At 37.4% G+C, this 18,969-nt stretch overlaps 1 protein-coding gene across 1 annotated transcript in view; it reads right to left on the bottom strand.

The window, feature by feature from the left end:
- The window catches only part of TRPC3 (transient receptor potential cation channel subfamily C member 3), a 46,788-nt gene that overhangs the window by 6,221 nt on the left and 21,598 nt on the right, over positions 1 to 18,969 (bottom strand). The window contains exons 4-9 of the mRNA XM_074903900.1: positions 11,959 to 12,123; positions 8,929 to 9,145; positions 7,038 to 7,271; positions 4,625 to 4,889; positions 2,455 to 2,650; positions 471 to 680 (exon numbers count right to left, since the gene is read on the bottom strand). Coding sequence (XP_074760001.1) covers positions 471 to 680; positions 2,455 to 2,650; positions 4,625 to 4,889; positions 7,038 to 7,271; positions 8,929 to 9,145; positions 11,959 to 12,123 — 1,287 coding nt within the window. The remainder of the gene's footprint in view (positions 1 to 470; positions 681 to 2,454; positions 2,651 to 4,624; positions 4,890 to 7,037; positions 7,272 to 8,928; positions 9,146 to 11,958; positions 12,124 to 18,969) is intronic.

Below are 18,969 nucleotides of genomic sequence, written 5' to 3'. Positions count from 1 at the left end.
TTCTGTTGAGAACACAGGTTTTGACAGTAGGAAGTGAGTATCACACTGACCACACTTTGTCCTCTTCCTGTCCTAGTGAAAGGGAAAGTTTCCCCTCCTTATCCCCCCACCATTATTTTTTTTTTTTCACCTTGAACTAAAAGTCTTTCTAAGGGAGGTTGAAAGCATCTTTATTAAATATTTAGGTCACTCCTTGTGGGAATTATTTCCATCTTTAAATACTCATTTATTTGTTTTAATTGTGTTTTTCCAGTCATTGGATCTTGTTGTCCTAAGAAAATTTACACCTATTTTTTACTTTTATGCAGTACATTTAGGCAGTCTGAAACACAAGTCTATGAATATAAATGCTTGACTAATCACCATACTATCATCAGAAGCACAGATTATATACTAAAATTTAAAAGAAAAGCAGAATGCTGGAATGAATACACAATTTTTCATTGCAATTAAAAGATTTCAGTACCTACCCTAGATTTGGAATTGCCCATTCCCATTTCAATGTCCTTCTGTAGCCGCCTCCTCCTGCACTTAGAAAAGTTAATGATCCTCATGATGAAATAGAAAAAAGATTTGGGGCTTGGAACAAGACTGAACGGTGGAGGTAATGTTTTTCCATCATCAAAATACGATAACCAAAGTTTAGAACGAGCAAACTTCCACTCTACATCACTGTCATCCTGTGTTAAGATATAGAAACAGGTATGTGCTTTGTTTTTATGAAATGCAAAACTTCTTCCAAATGAAGCTTCTTTTAAATATCAACCCTTTCTGGTTTTACATAAAATGTTATCCCTGTAGTTCTGCAAAAATGCAGCTACTTTATCAAGTCTGTTTTAACTAAATTTCTGCTGTCTTTTTATGGCAACATCTCATTGATAATAGTTAAAACATGTGAACCGTTTAAACAAGTGTTATTTTTACCCTGAGAGAAAGCCTGCATATAAACTTCTTGCTTTTTAAAGTGGAACTTCGGGGTTTTTTAAAGTCTTGGTTTTCTTATTAACGTGGTCACATGAATTTGGTACTCACATGAGTGATGAAATATTAGCTTCAAGGCAGACATAGTTTAAAATTATAGTACTCACAGCTTTTTACATAACCATGAAAAATAACTCTGATTTATAATGGAGTACAGAAAATACAAACTTTGCTGTCATGAAGAAATCATGTTAAAACTGACAGACTGATTTTGTCCTAATACATTCTTACTGAAGTATTCCAAGGCTGGGCTTGGTTTGCTCTAAAGGTGAAAAGTTTGTTTATTATAACTAGTTTTGTTATGCTGAATTCCATGACATTTCCTAGAAGTCACTGAAAATACTGGAAATTACATATCCATTTGTACACTACGTATTAGATAATCTTTTTTTTTTTACCTGCTAGTGTGGGTGTGTGCTTGCATCTATGTGAACACAGTACTCTTCGAATAATATCAGAACTCATGGTCTGAAAAACTGGCACTATAAATATACTTTTACTTCCATTTCAGCACTTGGGATTTACTTTTAAAACCCAAGTATCTTCTCTACTTAAAATTTTCTGATTTTTTGGGGGAGTTGGATGCTAAATAATTAATTATTTTAAAAAATGAAGATACTTTGTCATCATAATGAAATTCAGATAAAATATAACTTTTTTAGTAAGCAATGCAGCCAATAACTTTGTGTAAAATTCAAGTATTCATTCAACAGAGCCATTTGGCAGATTTGGAGAAATACCGCCCCTGTGTTTTCCGGTCATATGGCAAAGCCCAGTAAACCTAGAATCAAGTTTTAATATTGTACCTAAAGTGGGAAAAAGTGCATACTATACACAAAGCGTGTAAGCATTGTGAAGTAACATTCATTCACAACAATCTTGAAGATCCTGTATCATACTCTATGTACAGAGGCATATAAATGTAATATAAAGTATGTCCATATATCACTGCTGTGTGTAAGTGTCTAACTCCTGCACATTTAACTAAAAAGTTTGAGGACTGGAATTAAAAAACAGATTTCCATTAAAGACCACATCAAAATACATTTAATCCATATCCTAACGATCTGTCAAAGACTGAGTTGTACTGCATTAAGAAAACATGCAATAAGCATCCTAAGGGAACTGAGAACAAACCACCCATGTCTAAAATGCTATGCCCAGTGATTTTTTTTTTTACTTCACAGCAGTCTTAATTTGAATATTACATTAGATTTTAGGATTTCTGGATGGACAACATCTCCTTAGATGCTTAATCTGTGGCACAAGATGAACTAATTGTTTAGATCCTGTAAGGTTCTGCAGCTTGGCTGGGTTGTTAGATAAAGTCAATCAAGGAACATGATGTTTTTTGTTATCTCCTTTACTGAAGTACTCTCTTCACTGTACTTTTGCATATCAAGATGTGCTCACTGAAATAATTCATAATAATTCTTCCCTTTTTCAACATAACAACTAGAGAACAGAGCCCACCTCAATTTCTTGATATGAACTGTTGATCATAGCGATCAGCATGTTGAGCAGAACTACCACCATCGTTACATTGTATATGCCATAAAGAACATAACCAATGTTCTCTATGAACTTATGATCATATTTGAGGACAACAGAGGTTACTTCAGACAAGCCAAATATTGACCAAAATAAGGTCTTGAAACTTTCTTCCACTCTGTAGGGAAAAAAAGAGGAAGGCATTATTACTAACTACACAAATAACTAAATAAGTTGTATTTACAGTAAGTGATAAACAATCTCAAGTAATTTGTCTGTGAACCAGGTTTGTAGAGCACCGATCAAAACAAACATACAAGAAAATATTTTTTACAGTATGTTCAATTTCTCCAGTGCTCCACCTATCCACCATATATAATATAGTTGTAATAATACATGCAAAACAACAGTCCAGGAATTAGAAAGGTATTACATTTCCAGGTTGTGAGATGAAACATATTCTCATCTCTTTATTTTCCAGTCTAACTCTGCAGGGGGCAGACCTTCCCTATTCTAATAAAGCTAAAAATGGGGCTGATGGGAAGAAAACTGCTGCACTCCTTTCAAGAGCTTGTGATTAAGCCTTCCATTAGGAAGAGGGCTCTCAGAAATGGGTAGCAGCAGGTTCAGGAACAACACTGACAAACTAAACAGATTTCAAAGGATTTCTTCAAGACTTGCTGAAATCAGTAGGAGCCAGGCAATTCAACAAGAGGCAGGCACCTACATACACTTACGGCTCAGGGTCCAGGACCCACTGCCTCTATGTTCTTGTCTCTATCCCACAATCAGGATGATCCCTGATGCACTGAGCTGCCAAGGGCTCTCGGACAGCTGCCAGACAGCTCTTCAAGCCTCCAGGGCCTTCAGGAGCGGTTCCTTTTCAAGCTGCTCTCTGCATGCTGCCATTCCTCTTCACGCTCACAAAATACTGCTACAGGCTGACTTGTCATGCAGTCAAGAGACAGCTCACTGCAAAGCTCTACCCTGCCTCGCTGAGAGCTGGGCTAATGAATGCAAGCTAAGAGATGATATTCAATAAAGATTTTGATGTGCCTTCCATTGTGCCCTACAGGATTTACTGGAAATGATTTCTTCCTCAGCGCTGCCAAAAAGTGAACCAGCAGACAGCTGTATTTTAATAAGTATAACTAAAGTACACCAGTACACATATCTTGAATTACCTGGTTTAACACTGATAAATGATTTTAAAATGCAAATAATCTACAAATGGATGTTTTTTTCTAGCAAAATAACACTGCTGTGTAAGAAATGAATATTAATAAGCATTCAAATATTATGCACACTAAAGCCTGATATGAAATACTGTAACAGAAATATCATTATATTTCATTATTTATCTAAAGAAAAGACAATGATTAAGACTAAGTGCAAAGATCAGGCTCAAATTAATGAGGCATCATGGAATCAACTACATGAAAATACAGAAGTTTTTACAGAAGTCATGTATCCTGCAGAAATTTGGGAGAAAATAAAAAGTTCTGAATTTCACTGTCCTATAGCATTACTTCTGCTTTGGAACGTCCTAAATATTTATCACTTCCAGCATCACCTTGCTTCAGGAAGTAAAAAACCCAAGCAAACAAAAAACTTCAGGGATTGTAGCAAGCAAAACGGATCCAAAAGAGTCCAATGCAGTTTACAGATTTGTTTCAGTACTGGTCTAAGAGAAATGTGTCATCCACAGAATCACTATTGCTGTTTCTTGACAAATTAAGTATATTTGGAGGCCTATTACTGGCATCAGTTAAATCTCTCTGCGTATTAATTAGGCCTGGCAGAGCCCAGTTAAAGATTACAATTCTATCGACTACTTTGGGAAAATGTAATTCAGAAGCTATCAGTAATGTTTTCTTGCAATTTGGTTGCCCACAAGTCTGTGTGATTAACATCATATACAGGTTAAACTATTTTAGACTGCAATGAAAGCTTCCATTACACAAGTAGGAAAGAATCGGTCTTTTGTATTCTCATTCCTAAGGTTCTGAGATAACTGATTTCCCACTGACTTCAGGTGTGTTCAGTTTTAACGCTAGGAGAGAGCACACAATATCTCGCAGACATTGCTACCTTAGTGAAAAACCTCAAAGTTTCAAATTGGCTTTTTACTTGAACAGAACTTCATACTTACGTTGTAAAGGCTGGGTTTAGTTTAGCTCCAAGGTAGTAAGAATACAGTATGAACATTCCAATCATAAATGCAAGAAATACCATAATAAAAAGGACCATAAACTTGAAGATGTCCTTAACAGTCCTTCCAAGTGAAATCTGCAAGGGTCCAAAACTCTCATTTGCAGGCAGGATATATGCAATCCGAGAAAAGCTAAGAACAACCGCAATTGCATAAAGGCCTTCAGATATTATCTGAGGATCAGATGGGAGCCATTTATCTCTAGCTGGAAAATATGAAATATAGGGGTAAATATAAGGATTTACTCATTTATCACAAAGTTGAAAAATAAATATTGATAGGATTTTTCCATGAACGTGTCTGAATTTAGTTGACACAAATATTTGAAGAGTCCATTAGTTGCTACTCTATTCCTATTTCCTTTAAGTCGCAAATGATGAACATAAGTTATACTACCTTTTGCTAGAAGAAAAACTGTATTTCAAGAAATATGACATTTTCTTCTGCAGTTTGCATTTTAACCTGAACTATGTAACAATAAGTAATTCCTTATTGCTTTTCTTAACACAACTGTATTATTAGCTATCTTAATCAGCACTACGCTAAAGCCAACAATCTATTTGTATTTTGTGTTTTATTGATGGGAAGTTAACGGTGTTGTTTGATAAACAATTTCATTTATTAATCACACCAAGCTTGCCATTGTTACAAGTTCAGGATATAACCTAGTTCCCATTGAAATCATAAAGATTTTTGCCATTTACCTCAATAGAAGTAGGATCATGGTTTTTACACAAAACATGCACAGAAACAACTGAGTTATACATAAATTCATAAGTTGTTTATTATGTGAATTAATGCACTATCTTAGCAAAATAACACTGAATCACAGAATCACAGGTTAGAAAAGACCTTGAAGATCATCCAGTCCAACCATTAACCTCACACTGACAGTTCCCAACTACACCAGATCCCTCAGCGCTATGTCGAACCGACTCTTAAACCCCTCCAGGGATGGGGACTCCACCACCTCCCTGGGCAGCACATTCCAATGCCCAGCAACCCCTTCTGGAAAGAAATGCTTCTTAATATCCAGTCTAAACCTGCCCTGGTGCAACTTGAGGCCATTCCCTCTTGTCCTATCACTTGTTACTCGGTTAAAGAGACTCATCCCCAGATCTCTGCACCCTCCTTTCAGGGAGCTGTAGAGGGCGATGAGGTCTCCCCTCAGCCTCCTCTTCTCCAGACTAAACCCCCCCAGTTCCCTCAGCCGTTCCCGGTACGACCTGTGCTCCAGACCCTGCACCAGCTCCGTTGCCCTTCTCTGGACACGCTCGAGTCATTCAATGTCCTTTTTGTAGTGAGGGGCCCAAAACTGAACACAGGAATCGAGGGGCGGCCTCACCAGTGCTGAGTACAGGGGTCAGATCCCTTCCCTGTCCCTGCTGGCCACGCTATTGCTGACACAAGCCAGGATGCCATTGGCCTTCTTGGCCACCTGGGCACACTGCTGGCTCCTGTTCAGCCGGCTGTCAATCAACACCCCCAGGTCCCTCTCTGACTGGCAGCTCTCCAGCCACTCCTCCCCAGGCCTGTAGCGCTGCTGGGGGTTGTTGTGGCCCAAGGGCAGCCCCCGGTATTTGGCCTGATTGAAACTCCTACAGTAAGGCCATACTCATACACTGAATTAAAATGTGTTTCATATCAAAATACTATGTGTTTCTAAACGTGGATGTACATGCGTACAAATTCAGATTGACTATATAGCAATTAACTTAAATAACCAAGTCTAATAATATAATGAAGTTCATAAAGCATGTGCTAAAATATACCGTCAGCAGCAAATACAGCCTTTGCCGGTGTTGCAAATAGAGATTCATCACACTTTTAATTACAATTTCTGCACTGTAATAACTATTTAGTACTTTTATTGTATTTGAGCAGATCTTCACTGGGCCAGCATCCTTCCTTCAGCAGCAAATATTGTTAGATCTTTACAAATACAAGTAACTATCAAACAACTGAACCACCAACAAAAAAAATTCATATCAATATTTTATCTGCTGTACACTAAGCCAAAAAAAAAAATATAGCTTGCAAATGTTTAAAATCAAGAGGGTCAAATTTAGCTCTAGGATAAGCAGTTACAAAAAATTATGGACAGCTACATTTGAACTGATTTTGTCCTTCTGCCTATTGTTTGGTTGTAATATATTAGCAAGCTTATTTGTCAAATTAGTGTCATAACGGCTATTGTTTAAATAGTATAGAAAGAAAAATACTGAGGCAGAAGTGGTTAGAGCATGCTATGAACACAAACACATGCAAATATTTATCTTAAGGCTTCACAATGCTAGTGCATCCTACCAGTTTATCTATGTTCAGATCTGGGTTGCAGAAAAGTTAAACTCACCGTAAGTAAAATATTCTATTTCTGGAGGAAGTGTGACCTCAGAGAGGTCATTCTCCTCAATATAGTTGTCCACATATTGTTGTGCTTTTGTGGCCTGCAGGAATGCCAGAAGCCTCGCTGTGAAAGCAGCAATGAAAATAGACAGCATCCCAAAATCCAAAACATTCCATAACTGCAAAATATATTCCCTGGGTCCTTCCAGCCATAGCTCTTTGCATTCTGACCACATCATACCTGCAACAAGAAATTAAAAAAAACATTGCAATGGTGGCCAAACTCTTTTCCTTTAAACTCTGTGCATTATCCCATTTCATGCAACCAGGTGGTACAAGTGGAGCAAAAATTCACTTATTGGAGGTGTCACAGCCTCATCATACACGTTGATTAAGGCTTTCTTGGTTTCAACAGGTCAAATGGCAAGGTATTAACTGATATGCAGGGATAAAGCTCAGACATCTAGACATAGGACAGTATAGAGCCATGACTTTGCAGTGAAAGTATTGCGGCCTAATGACATAACAGTACGCTGTACTTCTAAAGGAGGAAAAATGTTAAATGTGGAAAAAAACCCTCTCGTTTCATTACCATTTACACTCATAAAGCACGTCTGAATCAGAAGGATTAATTTTTACAGAGGAGCACAACTACCCAACTACACAGATGACCAAATATAAATGGCACAATTATACTACTGAATCTCCACTTCACAGAATAAGATGCTTTTCAGCACAGCAAGTGGAATTTGGCTATGTGTAATTCAGTTTTCTTTCTCAAGCTTCTCCTCAGAAATTCATTTACTCCAGAACACAGCCTCATCATAACCTAGAAATGTAGTTGTTGGGAATCAATATTTTCTTACTTCAAAAAGGTTTCTTAGGAAAAACCAAACAAACAACAAAACCACAACCCCACAACTTCTTTTTCCTGTTTCTCTGGCTGGTAATTCAGAGGAGTACTGCTGCCACCTCAGTCATGCACAAGATTGTCTTGAGGTGGGTTGTCTCTGAGGGCCCAAGAAATTTCTCACAGTGACTGAGTCTTAGAGACCACCAAAATCTCAGTCCTTGCCTTCTGTCAAATCAAAAGGCTGCTCCCTACAAGTATATGCTGGGACTACCAAAAGACAATACACAAGGAATATGCATGTCCCTACCCTAACATAGTTTAAGATATAAAGCAGTGTTTAAACCAGGAGATACAGGTGACTCAAAAGGCAGAGTGAGGCACCTTCATGTAGCAGCCACAGTAACACTTCCTTTCTCTTCCACAGGCTCTAAAAGCTGGGAGTGCTGCATTTATCATGTGGCTGACATTTTGCTATGTAAAGCGCCTGACTGATGAAATTCTAGAAGATAGCATTTTCTGCCATACAGAGTTTCAAATGAGCTGATCAGGTTTTGTGAGAAAAAACAAGTAATGAAAACTGGCTCATTAGCCCCTTGACACTGGTAGAGACTCTGATTTCCCCAAATCCTACCTAGACAGCAATGCCACATGAGCACCAGTGTGCCAGCATGCTACTGCCGAGCAGTGGGAACTCCTGACCTGGCATGTACAGCAGCCTAGGCTTCCTGATACTATTTAAGAAAACCACTTTAGTAAAGTATAATTTCTGTGGTGTTCTCTTCAGCAAACCTGTGCTCTTGTCACAAATGCCAGAATTACCAAACAGTATGACAAATTGGTAAACAAAATCTTACCCTATGCTGCAAGAGAGGGCAGCACAGAGATGCTCTGATGCTTTCACCAGTGCACTGCTATCTGCTCTAAGGATTTATTCTAACCACACAACAGCTGGAACAAAGGTTTGGGACCTGGGCTTCTCTCCTTTGTTTTAGAATTTATATCTGCAGGAAAACAGCTGACAAAGATGAAGGGGCAATATACCTACCAAGTACCCATACCATGATCAGCATTTCTGTCCAGGTGAACTGGGTAGTCTTCACCCTAAAGATCTGCTTAGGGTAATCAGTAACGGTGACATTTGGTAGCGTTGTTATGCCTTCAAATCTGTCTGAAGCATTGAACACCAACAGGCCTAAGAAAATAATGAAGGATGCTGCATGTGCCACAAATTTCATAAATGGGCTTCGAAGAATTCTTCCAAGCTGCAAAGGCAGAATGAAAGCAGTCACTCAGTCTTCTCAAAGGAGCAAACTCTTTCATCAGGCATTCCAGAAGCATAAATGGGCACTCAGAGCTCAGGACAGTTTGAAACCTCATTTTTAAAGGATACTCTTCCAAGTGCACTGAACTGTGATGCTTTACCATTTCACACAAAAGTCTCCCCGAAGGCAGCCTCATGGAGTATGTTGTCCTATTCATGAGTACTCATGTTACTCTATAAACTTGATGGCTATGTCTGAGGGGAAACACTCCAAGGAATTACAAATGTTGAATGGCAGCGACCAAAAAGTTTCATCTAATGCCCACAGATACCAATGGGGGCTGAAGCAAGCCCATGGAAAATAAATAATTAATTAAAATGTCCAAGTAACAAAATGCTTTACCTACCAACAAAAGCGTACTATTAATTCGTCTATGACTACAGCTCTATGAAAAATTACAGACTCATCTCCTCATCTCTGGCTACTGTATTCCATCCATGGAATATATATATTCAGAGCTATAAGTGCAAAATAATTAACCTGTGTCTAGCAAAAATAATTACTCTTTCATCACAATGGAATAAGAACAAGAAGATCAGAAATATTAGTATTTTCAAATAAATTCAGCTGTTTTCATTCACATCTGGGCCTGGTAGAAGGATAAAGCAGTAACAGCAGAGACAGTCTGTCTGTAACAGAAGACCACACTGGAAACAGGTATGGTCCTGTTGCTGTTACTTCACTGTATGAAAGCGTCTGTGATCCCATCAGTACTAGCCTTACCCTGCGAACCAGCATCAGAAGTGCCAAGCTACAGGCCAACTCCTCTATGGGCAATACTGCCAGTATCCTTTATTTAGGCAGTGAAGGTGTCATATGGCCAGTGCTGCTGCAACTCCCCACCCCATACCCAAAAAATGCAGGTATCGCTGAGGCTGCACCACAAACAGTAACTTGTGCATTGGCTCAAGCATAGAGATGGCACTGAGATTCCCTAACAGCACGCTCTGGACACCTCTTGGGGGGAATGCTTGTGTAGGTTTACTTGTCCTTCCCAGCCTACCTCCCTTTGGGAGGAACAGTACCTTTGAAATACACCTCTTTTCTGCAGCCTGAGGAGGACAATGCTTGTCCCGTCTCTGCACAAGGTGTGACAACATAGATGCTAGACAGACTTCTCCACCTTAGCTGCTGCACACCTCTTAAGATGAAAGGTTTCCCACGTCCTTCAATACAATAGACCAATATACTGCTCTGCACATAATGCCTGACCTTTATTAATGTTAATATACAGTTGTAACATGATAAATTATCACGCATCACCAATATTATTTAATATTCAAAAATCCCCTGTGAAAAGCTGAATTATCAGCAGTATCTGATAAGAAGGAAAAACCAACATCAGCAGATGGGGAACTGCAAGCAGCTTTCTTATTTCAAGGAACAGTTTTCCTGAAACTGGGGTCAGCTACTATGAACCAAGCAGACCAGCACACACTAAACAGCATTTACTACCTGTGCAAACAATCTCAGGTTCCCTTCCTGCTCCTGACCTTTAGAAAGCATTTTGAAATTACAATATCAAACAACTGACCTGAATGTACAGTACTTTTATTTGACAAGAGCACTAGGAAAAATGTCAGTTGTTTCTGGTACTGGGAATTAAAGCTCAAGGACAAATGTCACTTATCCATATTAGACACTAGCTAAAAATATATTCATATGTTTCTATGATGTGGAGCTGTGAGCGAGGAATATCTTTACTACTGATATTCATGGAAAGGGACATTTCAGAAAATAATGAAAGTAACAATTATACTATTTTCATATATGTTTATCTTTAAAGTAAATAAATATTTAACCTAGAGAAAACATCAGATTCCCTTGAAATATGCAGGAGATTAACAGTATCTTATCCTTTTTGAGGTGAACTACAGAGAAAAATATAAATAAGTGAAACTCATACTTCTTCGCTGTACACTTGTTAGGAAATAAAATTGGAAGACCACATTCAGCACAGAAGTAAGTTTACTTAAGTTTTTTTAAAAAGTTAACTTAACAGAGAAATCTTCCTCCTGATTTACTGAAGATCTATCAATATGCTTCATTTGCAGACAATTCACATGCTACAGACTATAAGGATTTTAGAGAAACTGCTGTTATTTTCATTGTGAGATCATCAGGAAAGCTGGAAGCACCCATATATTTTCACATTATCTTAAAAGAGATAAGAGTTCACAGTTGCGCTGTTTTACAAATATACCCTATCACACAAGCTGGAAACTTAATTTCTACCCTATGGCTCACCTGGCAAACAGACCTTCTAGGGCAGGAATAACAATATTTTACTTAATCTTAAATTCTGCATCAGTGAAGTCAACAGATGTTCTGCTAACAGTTTATACGGGAACAGCATCAGGTCTTCAGATGCCATCAGAGGAGACCTAATACAGAATCTGAGTGGTGACTTTCAAAAAATCTGTTACTAATTCAGATACATAGCAGAGACTGGGAGATGAGCATGAAATTACAGAAATTTAAGAAAGATAAGAAAGCTCCCAGAGAAGGGTTTTTTCTTTCTTTCTTTAAACTTATCAACAATTTGTTTCCATGCTTCATCACTGTGGTCCCCTCTTTACAGTGTAAATAAAACAAACAGCACCTTTTGGCTCAAGGCTAGAGATTACTAAAAATATCACAAATCAGTTAAAATTTGTCAGCATCAGCATTAGAGGTACAATATTGCATTCTGAATGCCAGAAACTGGAAAAACAGCTCTCAGAATATTATATATAATTTATAAAATTCAGTACCCTGCTACATGGTGCAATCCAGTACCCAATGGCTAGAAATGGGAGGCCCAATGCCACAACCAGCACAACCAGACACTTGATAGCTATGGTCTGCTCCCGTAATCCTGAGAGATTTTCATACCAGATAGTCAGTAGCTGTTGCTGACAGTTTGGATGGGCCACAAACTGTAAAGAAAAAGAAAGAAAACCAAGACATATTAGAATTTATAAGAAAAATTACATAACTGCTACATACATGATCATGATCACCTTAAATATCTGGTGTTAATTTAGACCTTAAAAACCACGTTTCCTCCTTTCCTTTAAAATAAAGGTTAATAAATAAAGAAGAAACTGCTGAGCTGATCTAAAGTAAAACTTTGGGGACAAGGTCGCACATGTGGACAGCCATTGCTGATAGAAGCCTTTTATGCATTATTAGATCAGCTTCATGTACCCAACTGGATCCCGTCAGAGCTGAACCTCAGCCCTAAGTTCCAATAATTTCTCAGTAAATCAAGCTGATCCAAGGTACATGCAAAATTTCTGTGGAAACTGAAAATTCTGGTTGGACCATAACCCCTGTTAGCCTTTCCCATTCCCTGCACATGCTCTTCACAGACGTCCTCCAACACCATTGCCATTCGATTTGGTTCTTTGACAAAGGCTCCAAATACCTCCTTAACTATCTATACATTTTTCAGTCTAAAGCTTACTGAGGCAAGAAATAAATGAAGCAAAACCAGCACAGATTTTAAACCTCACCAGAAGGCACAGATGAAGGGTTTCTTCTCTCTTACTACCATCAATGGTGCTAGCTATCACCTCTACTTAGATGTACTTGGTATTTGAAAAAATAATCAGAAGCCACTTACTACAAACACATTTTTATGTTTTGTGGAAAACAAAATTTAGCATTCAGTAATACAAGGAAATTTCATTTTGCAAACCAGATAAAAAGATGACCTCGTGGTTCTGATGATGCTGTGAGAATTCTGTAATAGACTATATTTTGTTGTACAGGTTTGTATTTTCTCTGAGTTCATGCCTTTGATACTATTTCAGTTGAAAAACATTAAATCCTCAAATCTGACAGTTTTCAAAAATAAGTTTTCCCTTTTCACTATTTTAACATTTTAAAGGACCCTGAATGTACAGATTGTTGTCACTATACAGTCTTATACTATTCTTTGTGTTTTAATGAGTTGTTAACACCTTAACAACACAGTGCAGAAGGCTCAGATAAGATCCGAGGTGTATAGTGTAACTAAAAATATAAACATTTCCATTATTTCTGAGAAATATTATTTATAATGAAGTCTTTTATGAGATGTCCCTTTTATCTTTACTGATTAGAATACATTATTATCAATATTAAGTATTTGCTCATTTGTTTATATAGCAGAGGGACTAAAAGGTATCAAACATAACAGAGGAAACCACAAGAGTAGATGCATACAAATATCTGAATAAATATAGTCTCTGACAAAATGACCAAAAGTTGACGTATTCAGGTGTTTAAACAAGAATGTCCTGATTGTCAGTAGTCTAACCATCCACAGATACCAAGGAATGTCAATTCATTGAACATTGACGCATTTTTGGAATGTTCAACCCTACATCCAAATGTTGGTACTTGGTTTTCTTGTACCCAGACACAGGCATGTGAAATACAATTTTTGAATATACTTACTCTCTTTTGACCTAACTCTGATGCTCACTGAAGTCAATGGTAAAATTTCAACTGACCTCAACTAAGCAGAGCCAAGACATCATCAAGGATTTTAAATTGCTTTAAAATAGGGGGGGGGAGGATGCCAGACAAACATCAAGACAAAGAAACAGGGCATCAAGTGAATTTATCAGGATCTAGTTATGAAAAGACAATCAGACAAGTGGAAAAATAGGTTTAGGATTAATGCTTAACTTCTCCTCAGACAGTTATTACAACACAGACTTGCTCTTCTGAGTCTTTCATATAAGTTTTGTTGGTCCTTAGCTTCCACAAATTCTTCCTTAGGTGTTCCAAAATTGAAAGAGACCAGAGATTGAAATGTTAAGACACCAAACTGGCACATATTAAGAATCTAGTACCCACTAAAAAAAAAAACAACCACCAAACAGTCAACTTCCATCTTTCTCCTATGCAGCAAATACATGCAAATGTTCTTTTCCTGGCTTCAGTAAGATTTTAGTATGTTCACAGGGAAAAGGAATGACTCCCAGATTAATTATGGAATGATAAAACAAGCTGCTGCCAACAACTGCATTTGTTTAGATATGCTTTAAGTTTTATTTTACTAAAATTGCTTTTGGTCAAGTTTGTTGGAGGGTGAGCATGTGTTGCTCTTATTTTTAAAGCACTTTTGTATTTCTTTAGGATGAAACAATGTGGACAGAGGAGACTGTGCAGTCACTCCATCAGGATTGTGCCATGTAACCCAGAGTTGGGTGCTGCTACTGAAGAAACATAAGGTGCGAGAAGGAATAAGAATTCTATAGCTCCCTATGTTCTTTGCCCATTATATTTACATTTCTAGTTAAGTCCATTTCTGAAGTGTTATCATATTCATCATTACCACTATTGCTATTATACCATGTCCTGTAACACTGCTGCATCACAAGAGCATGTGGGACATTAGTTAAACAGAAGGATAAACAGCCTAGTTATCACAGCAATTTGAAGAAATATGGTCATATATTTTGTCACATTGGTTGACAATAACTAGTAAGAGTAAAGAATGCTAGGCAGTTTCACAAAAAGGATTTGAAAATAATTCTGATAAACCGTGTTGGATTAAGAGATTTGATCTGAGTTGCTTATACTTAAAAAACAAACAAACAAACAAACAAAAAAACCAAACAACTGTAAACCTTGGATATCCATTTAGTTATCCTTTGTACTCTGTTGAGATCATAATGTACTATATACACTGTTGTTTGCCAGGTCTTGCCTGCAAAACTCCATTTATATTCCAAATCTCATTTAGAAGTGCATACAGTAGTATAATAGGGCAGACTTCTTTAAAAAATCAAATTAAATCATTGGCAATGAAAACAGGCAACCTTAAAATGCTCAAGAGGAGGATCCCAAAGCTGTTGCATGAACTTTAAAAAGGGAAACAATATTAATATTTTAATCTACTTTGCTCTAAAACTAAAGTCCAGAAGTATTTTGGTGTGTGATTCATTATCCAGTTAGATCACATATTAATGCACTACCTACAGTGGAATGGAAACAAATAAAAAGATTTTAAAGGTCCTAAGAAATTAATGTCAGCTTGAACTATATTTTTATTCTTTTTATTAGGCTGTCACTTCTGAAGCTTATTCACCATAAAAACTGCCAGCCTGGCCCATTTGAAAAAAAAAAAAATCTGTGTTTTGTGTGTTTGTGCATTCTGACATATGCACCCAGTCTTTCTTTTGCTAAGATAAATTTAATTCTCAACTCAGGACATCAAGGGACAAATCCCACAGCAGATTAACTGTGGCCGAAGACACAAAAAGCGAAAAGTTATTTCAAGTTATGAAGACATTTTTAAAAAGCAGGCTTAAAACTGTAGGGAAGAGGAGAGAGAAGAAACACCCACTTCATTTCTCCTGTTACCAGAGGGAATGGAAAGAAACAGCAAAGGAGCTTTAAGGAAGCTCGCCTAGGGCTATGAATCAGCCCAGGGGCCCTCTTGCATCTCATCCAGAGCTTCCTACTGGTTTATTCCTCCTGGTCTATCAACATTTTGATCTGATGCTAAGAGGAGATCTGCCTGTGCTACGATTTCCCCCAGAAAAGGGAGGAGTTAGTGAATAAGATGCCAATGGTTATGGCAAGTTCTTCTCTGGCAGCAAGTCTAAGGGCTGTCGAGATCTTAGCAACTTATTTAACTGTTGGCAACTGCACAATATGCACCACTTCCAAGCCCTCAGAGCAACTCATGTCACTTCTCCCATCCATAAAAGCTCTGAAATTCATCCATGCCTCCAGCTCTGCTGAAATACTCAAATTTATGATTTTGGGGGTTTATTTTCAGCAACTGCAACGTCTTCTACATCTTTTTCCTCCCATGTATCTGTCTCACCCCCCAGCTTCATCTCCTCCAAGGACAGTAGATTCGCATCATATTTCACCTACCAGTCACATCATCTTACAACCTTTGTTCCTTCTGGATTTCTCTCATCTTACTGTTCATGCAGTTTCTCACTTTTCATTACATGTTGACTTTATCACATTTATCTAATATTTTAGGATCCAATCCAAACTTCACTGATCAAAAAAGATGCACGAGGATGGTATCTGGCCACTAAAAAAACGCCAATTTTAATTTAGCTGCTTTTTCAGGCATAATTGACTGTAACACTTCAGATGCATTCAGTTTCATGACCATGAAACCAAGTCATCAGTACGTAAATATTTTGCTGTATGACTAAGAGTGATTATAATGTTATTTATTCCTAACATCCTAATGACTGAGTTTAGACATAGCAGGAACAGATCCTGGCACACACTCTGATACACAAACACACAACACGCAAAGAGAATTTTGAACCTTCTTTCTTCAGTGTTTGAAAATAAAACCATGTGATGTTACTCAAACTCTTATTGATTCCACTTGGAAATTCCACTCTGATTTTTATCTCAGCATGAACTGCAGAACTTGCCCCAGTGTTAGCAACTTCTCTGAAATTTTGTTGGCAATCTAAGACAGAGTTAAGATACAATAACTAAAAGCACTACTGCAGCAGCAGTCCAGCATACAGAGCAAGACTACTTGTTCTAACTTGTTTTTCTTGGGTTTTTTAATTCCCTTAGTCCTCCACTATTGGGCCGCAGTTTCAGCCTGAACCTTACTTTCAAAATCATGTCCCGTTTACAAGATGGGCTACACTTTAATACAGTGCCTAGGGTATTAAGTGCACAAGTTTCATTACTAATAGAATTAAAATCTCCATTTCCCTAGCTGTGAACTTGTGAGCACATTTCCTCATTTGTCATATGCTTTCTCCTCCCTCTGAAAAGGCATACAGTTCATTAATCATTTCATGGACCTGCAGTTCTGTTGGGCTGTACTGTTTTTGCAACAGTGAACTGACCTTAATGTAGCTGACCTAGAAGCACAGCTAGAAACACTGAAAGCTAAGAAACATAAGCCACATCCTTGTCTTCTTCCTACAGTTATAGTGTTGGAAGCATCCCATGTGGAGTTCCCACATCTAAATCTGTTCTACAGTCAGAATATCGTATAATCTGCCACAGCTGTAAGGCAGCCAATCCCAGCATCAAAGGACCACCATGGCTCAATCCTTGTCATGCCCTCTATACAGGCCATCTACAGGGAACATGAATATGGTAACAACTCTGCACCATCCATTTACTTCCTTCCACCAAGATCATTAGTCTTATAGGTTTTGAACTGTATCTGTCAGGAATTGGAGACAAAACCTTGAGTTTATCTACAGATAATCTCTTGCAAGAAAAGACAAGTTTGCTACATGGAATTGGGGTTTTTTGCACTATGTAGGGTTTTTTTTTAAATTCTTAACAGACCAATGTGGCCCTTAAGGCCCTTAAAGCAATTAATTTAATCAGTGACAATGACCTCTTAGAAGAAAAACAGAGTCTTCAGCAAGAAAGCTGAGACACAGGTCTCAGCAAAGGTTTGGTAACATTAATATGCAACAGTATAAATAATTCATATTTTATTTAGATACAGTAACATGCTTATTTACTTTGATTTTTTTTCCCTGTTCCATTCTTTTTAATCAATTTACTATCTGTATATATATTTACCTTGGATTTTGGTAATTAATATGCATTTATCTGCTGTACACCCATTCTATATTGGAAACAATGATTTGCTGTTTGGGATCTGTGTTTACAATTTTTGTTAACCATCTTTTGGGGATGTAATAAACACCAAGGTTTCCCAGTTGTTCTGGCAGGTTGCTTACAATTCATTTTATATGGCAGATTGGCTCAACAGGTGGCCATGGAATACAGTGTTATTTGTTCCGAAAGACACAAGGCTTCTTGCAGAGATGATGAAACTATAAAGGCCGTTAAGAATGGAAATGATGATAACCATATAAATAGGTAGTTGTAAATAATACATAAGCATTGCTGTATTCCTTGAGTCCTCTCACAGTAGGACACCATATTAACTATTTTCTGCACTAGGGTAGTGGGATCTTGAAAAGAACAGCTATACATTGAAAACTGCCACGATAAATGAATACACATTATGTCAAATGTGTGATACACAGCTCCATTTTTCAACACAACATTCATTCACAAACTAACTATTCATTAAAAATTACTTTGAGAGAGGCATCAACTGAAAACACATTGCACTTTACAAAACACTGATAAATACAGGTACAAAGATGAAGAAGTGAAATGAACTGATTAATTAGCCACAAACATATTCTATACATTTTCAGGACTGAATTTAAAAATATTTTTTAAAGGAACACACAGAGTGAATGATGTAGAATTTCTCACTACAACCAAAACAGCTGCAAATGAGCTGTTTGATTCACTGTCATACTTTTAAATAAATTATTATTAAAATATAAATTAATATACTTAATGATAACTTAGATGTTCTCTTTTCCTTTGTCGAAGCAGTAAAAGGAAGACCTTTTTATTAAAAAAAAATCCCACAACCTATGTGTTGATAGGAACACTAGTAGAAAGCTGCAAGATTTACTTCCCAGAATTTACTTGCCCAATTAAGTTACTTAAGGTAGAAATCAAAGGTAATCAAAAGAAATAATGAACAAACTAGTTCTTTTCATGGGTTGAAACAAACACTTTCACAAATACAGCCTTCTCTTTGGATCAGATATTATCACACAGACTGGCAGGAAAACACATCCTTACTTTCACTGAGTGAAAATCTGGCTCCACTGAAGTCTCTTCTTTTGAATTAATCATGAGAAGGATCTGACCAACTGTGTATAACCTTGCTAGCACAGCTGATTTATGTCATTAAAATCTCCTTTCAATTCTCAGCTGTGGAAAGTAGATTAAAC

This window comes from Athene noctua, chromosome 4 (genome assembly GCF_965140245.1).
Source record: "Athene noctua chromosome 4, bAthNoc1.hap1.1, whole genome shotgun sequence".
NCBI lineage: Eukaryota > Metazoa > Chordata > Aves > Strigiformes > Strigidae > Athene > Athene noctua.
Note: the sequence above shows the minus strand (reverse complement) of the source record. Positions and strands in the feature narration are given on the sequence as shown.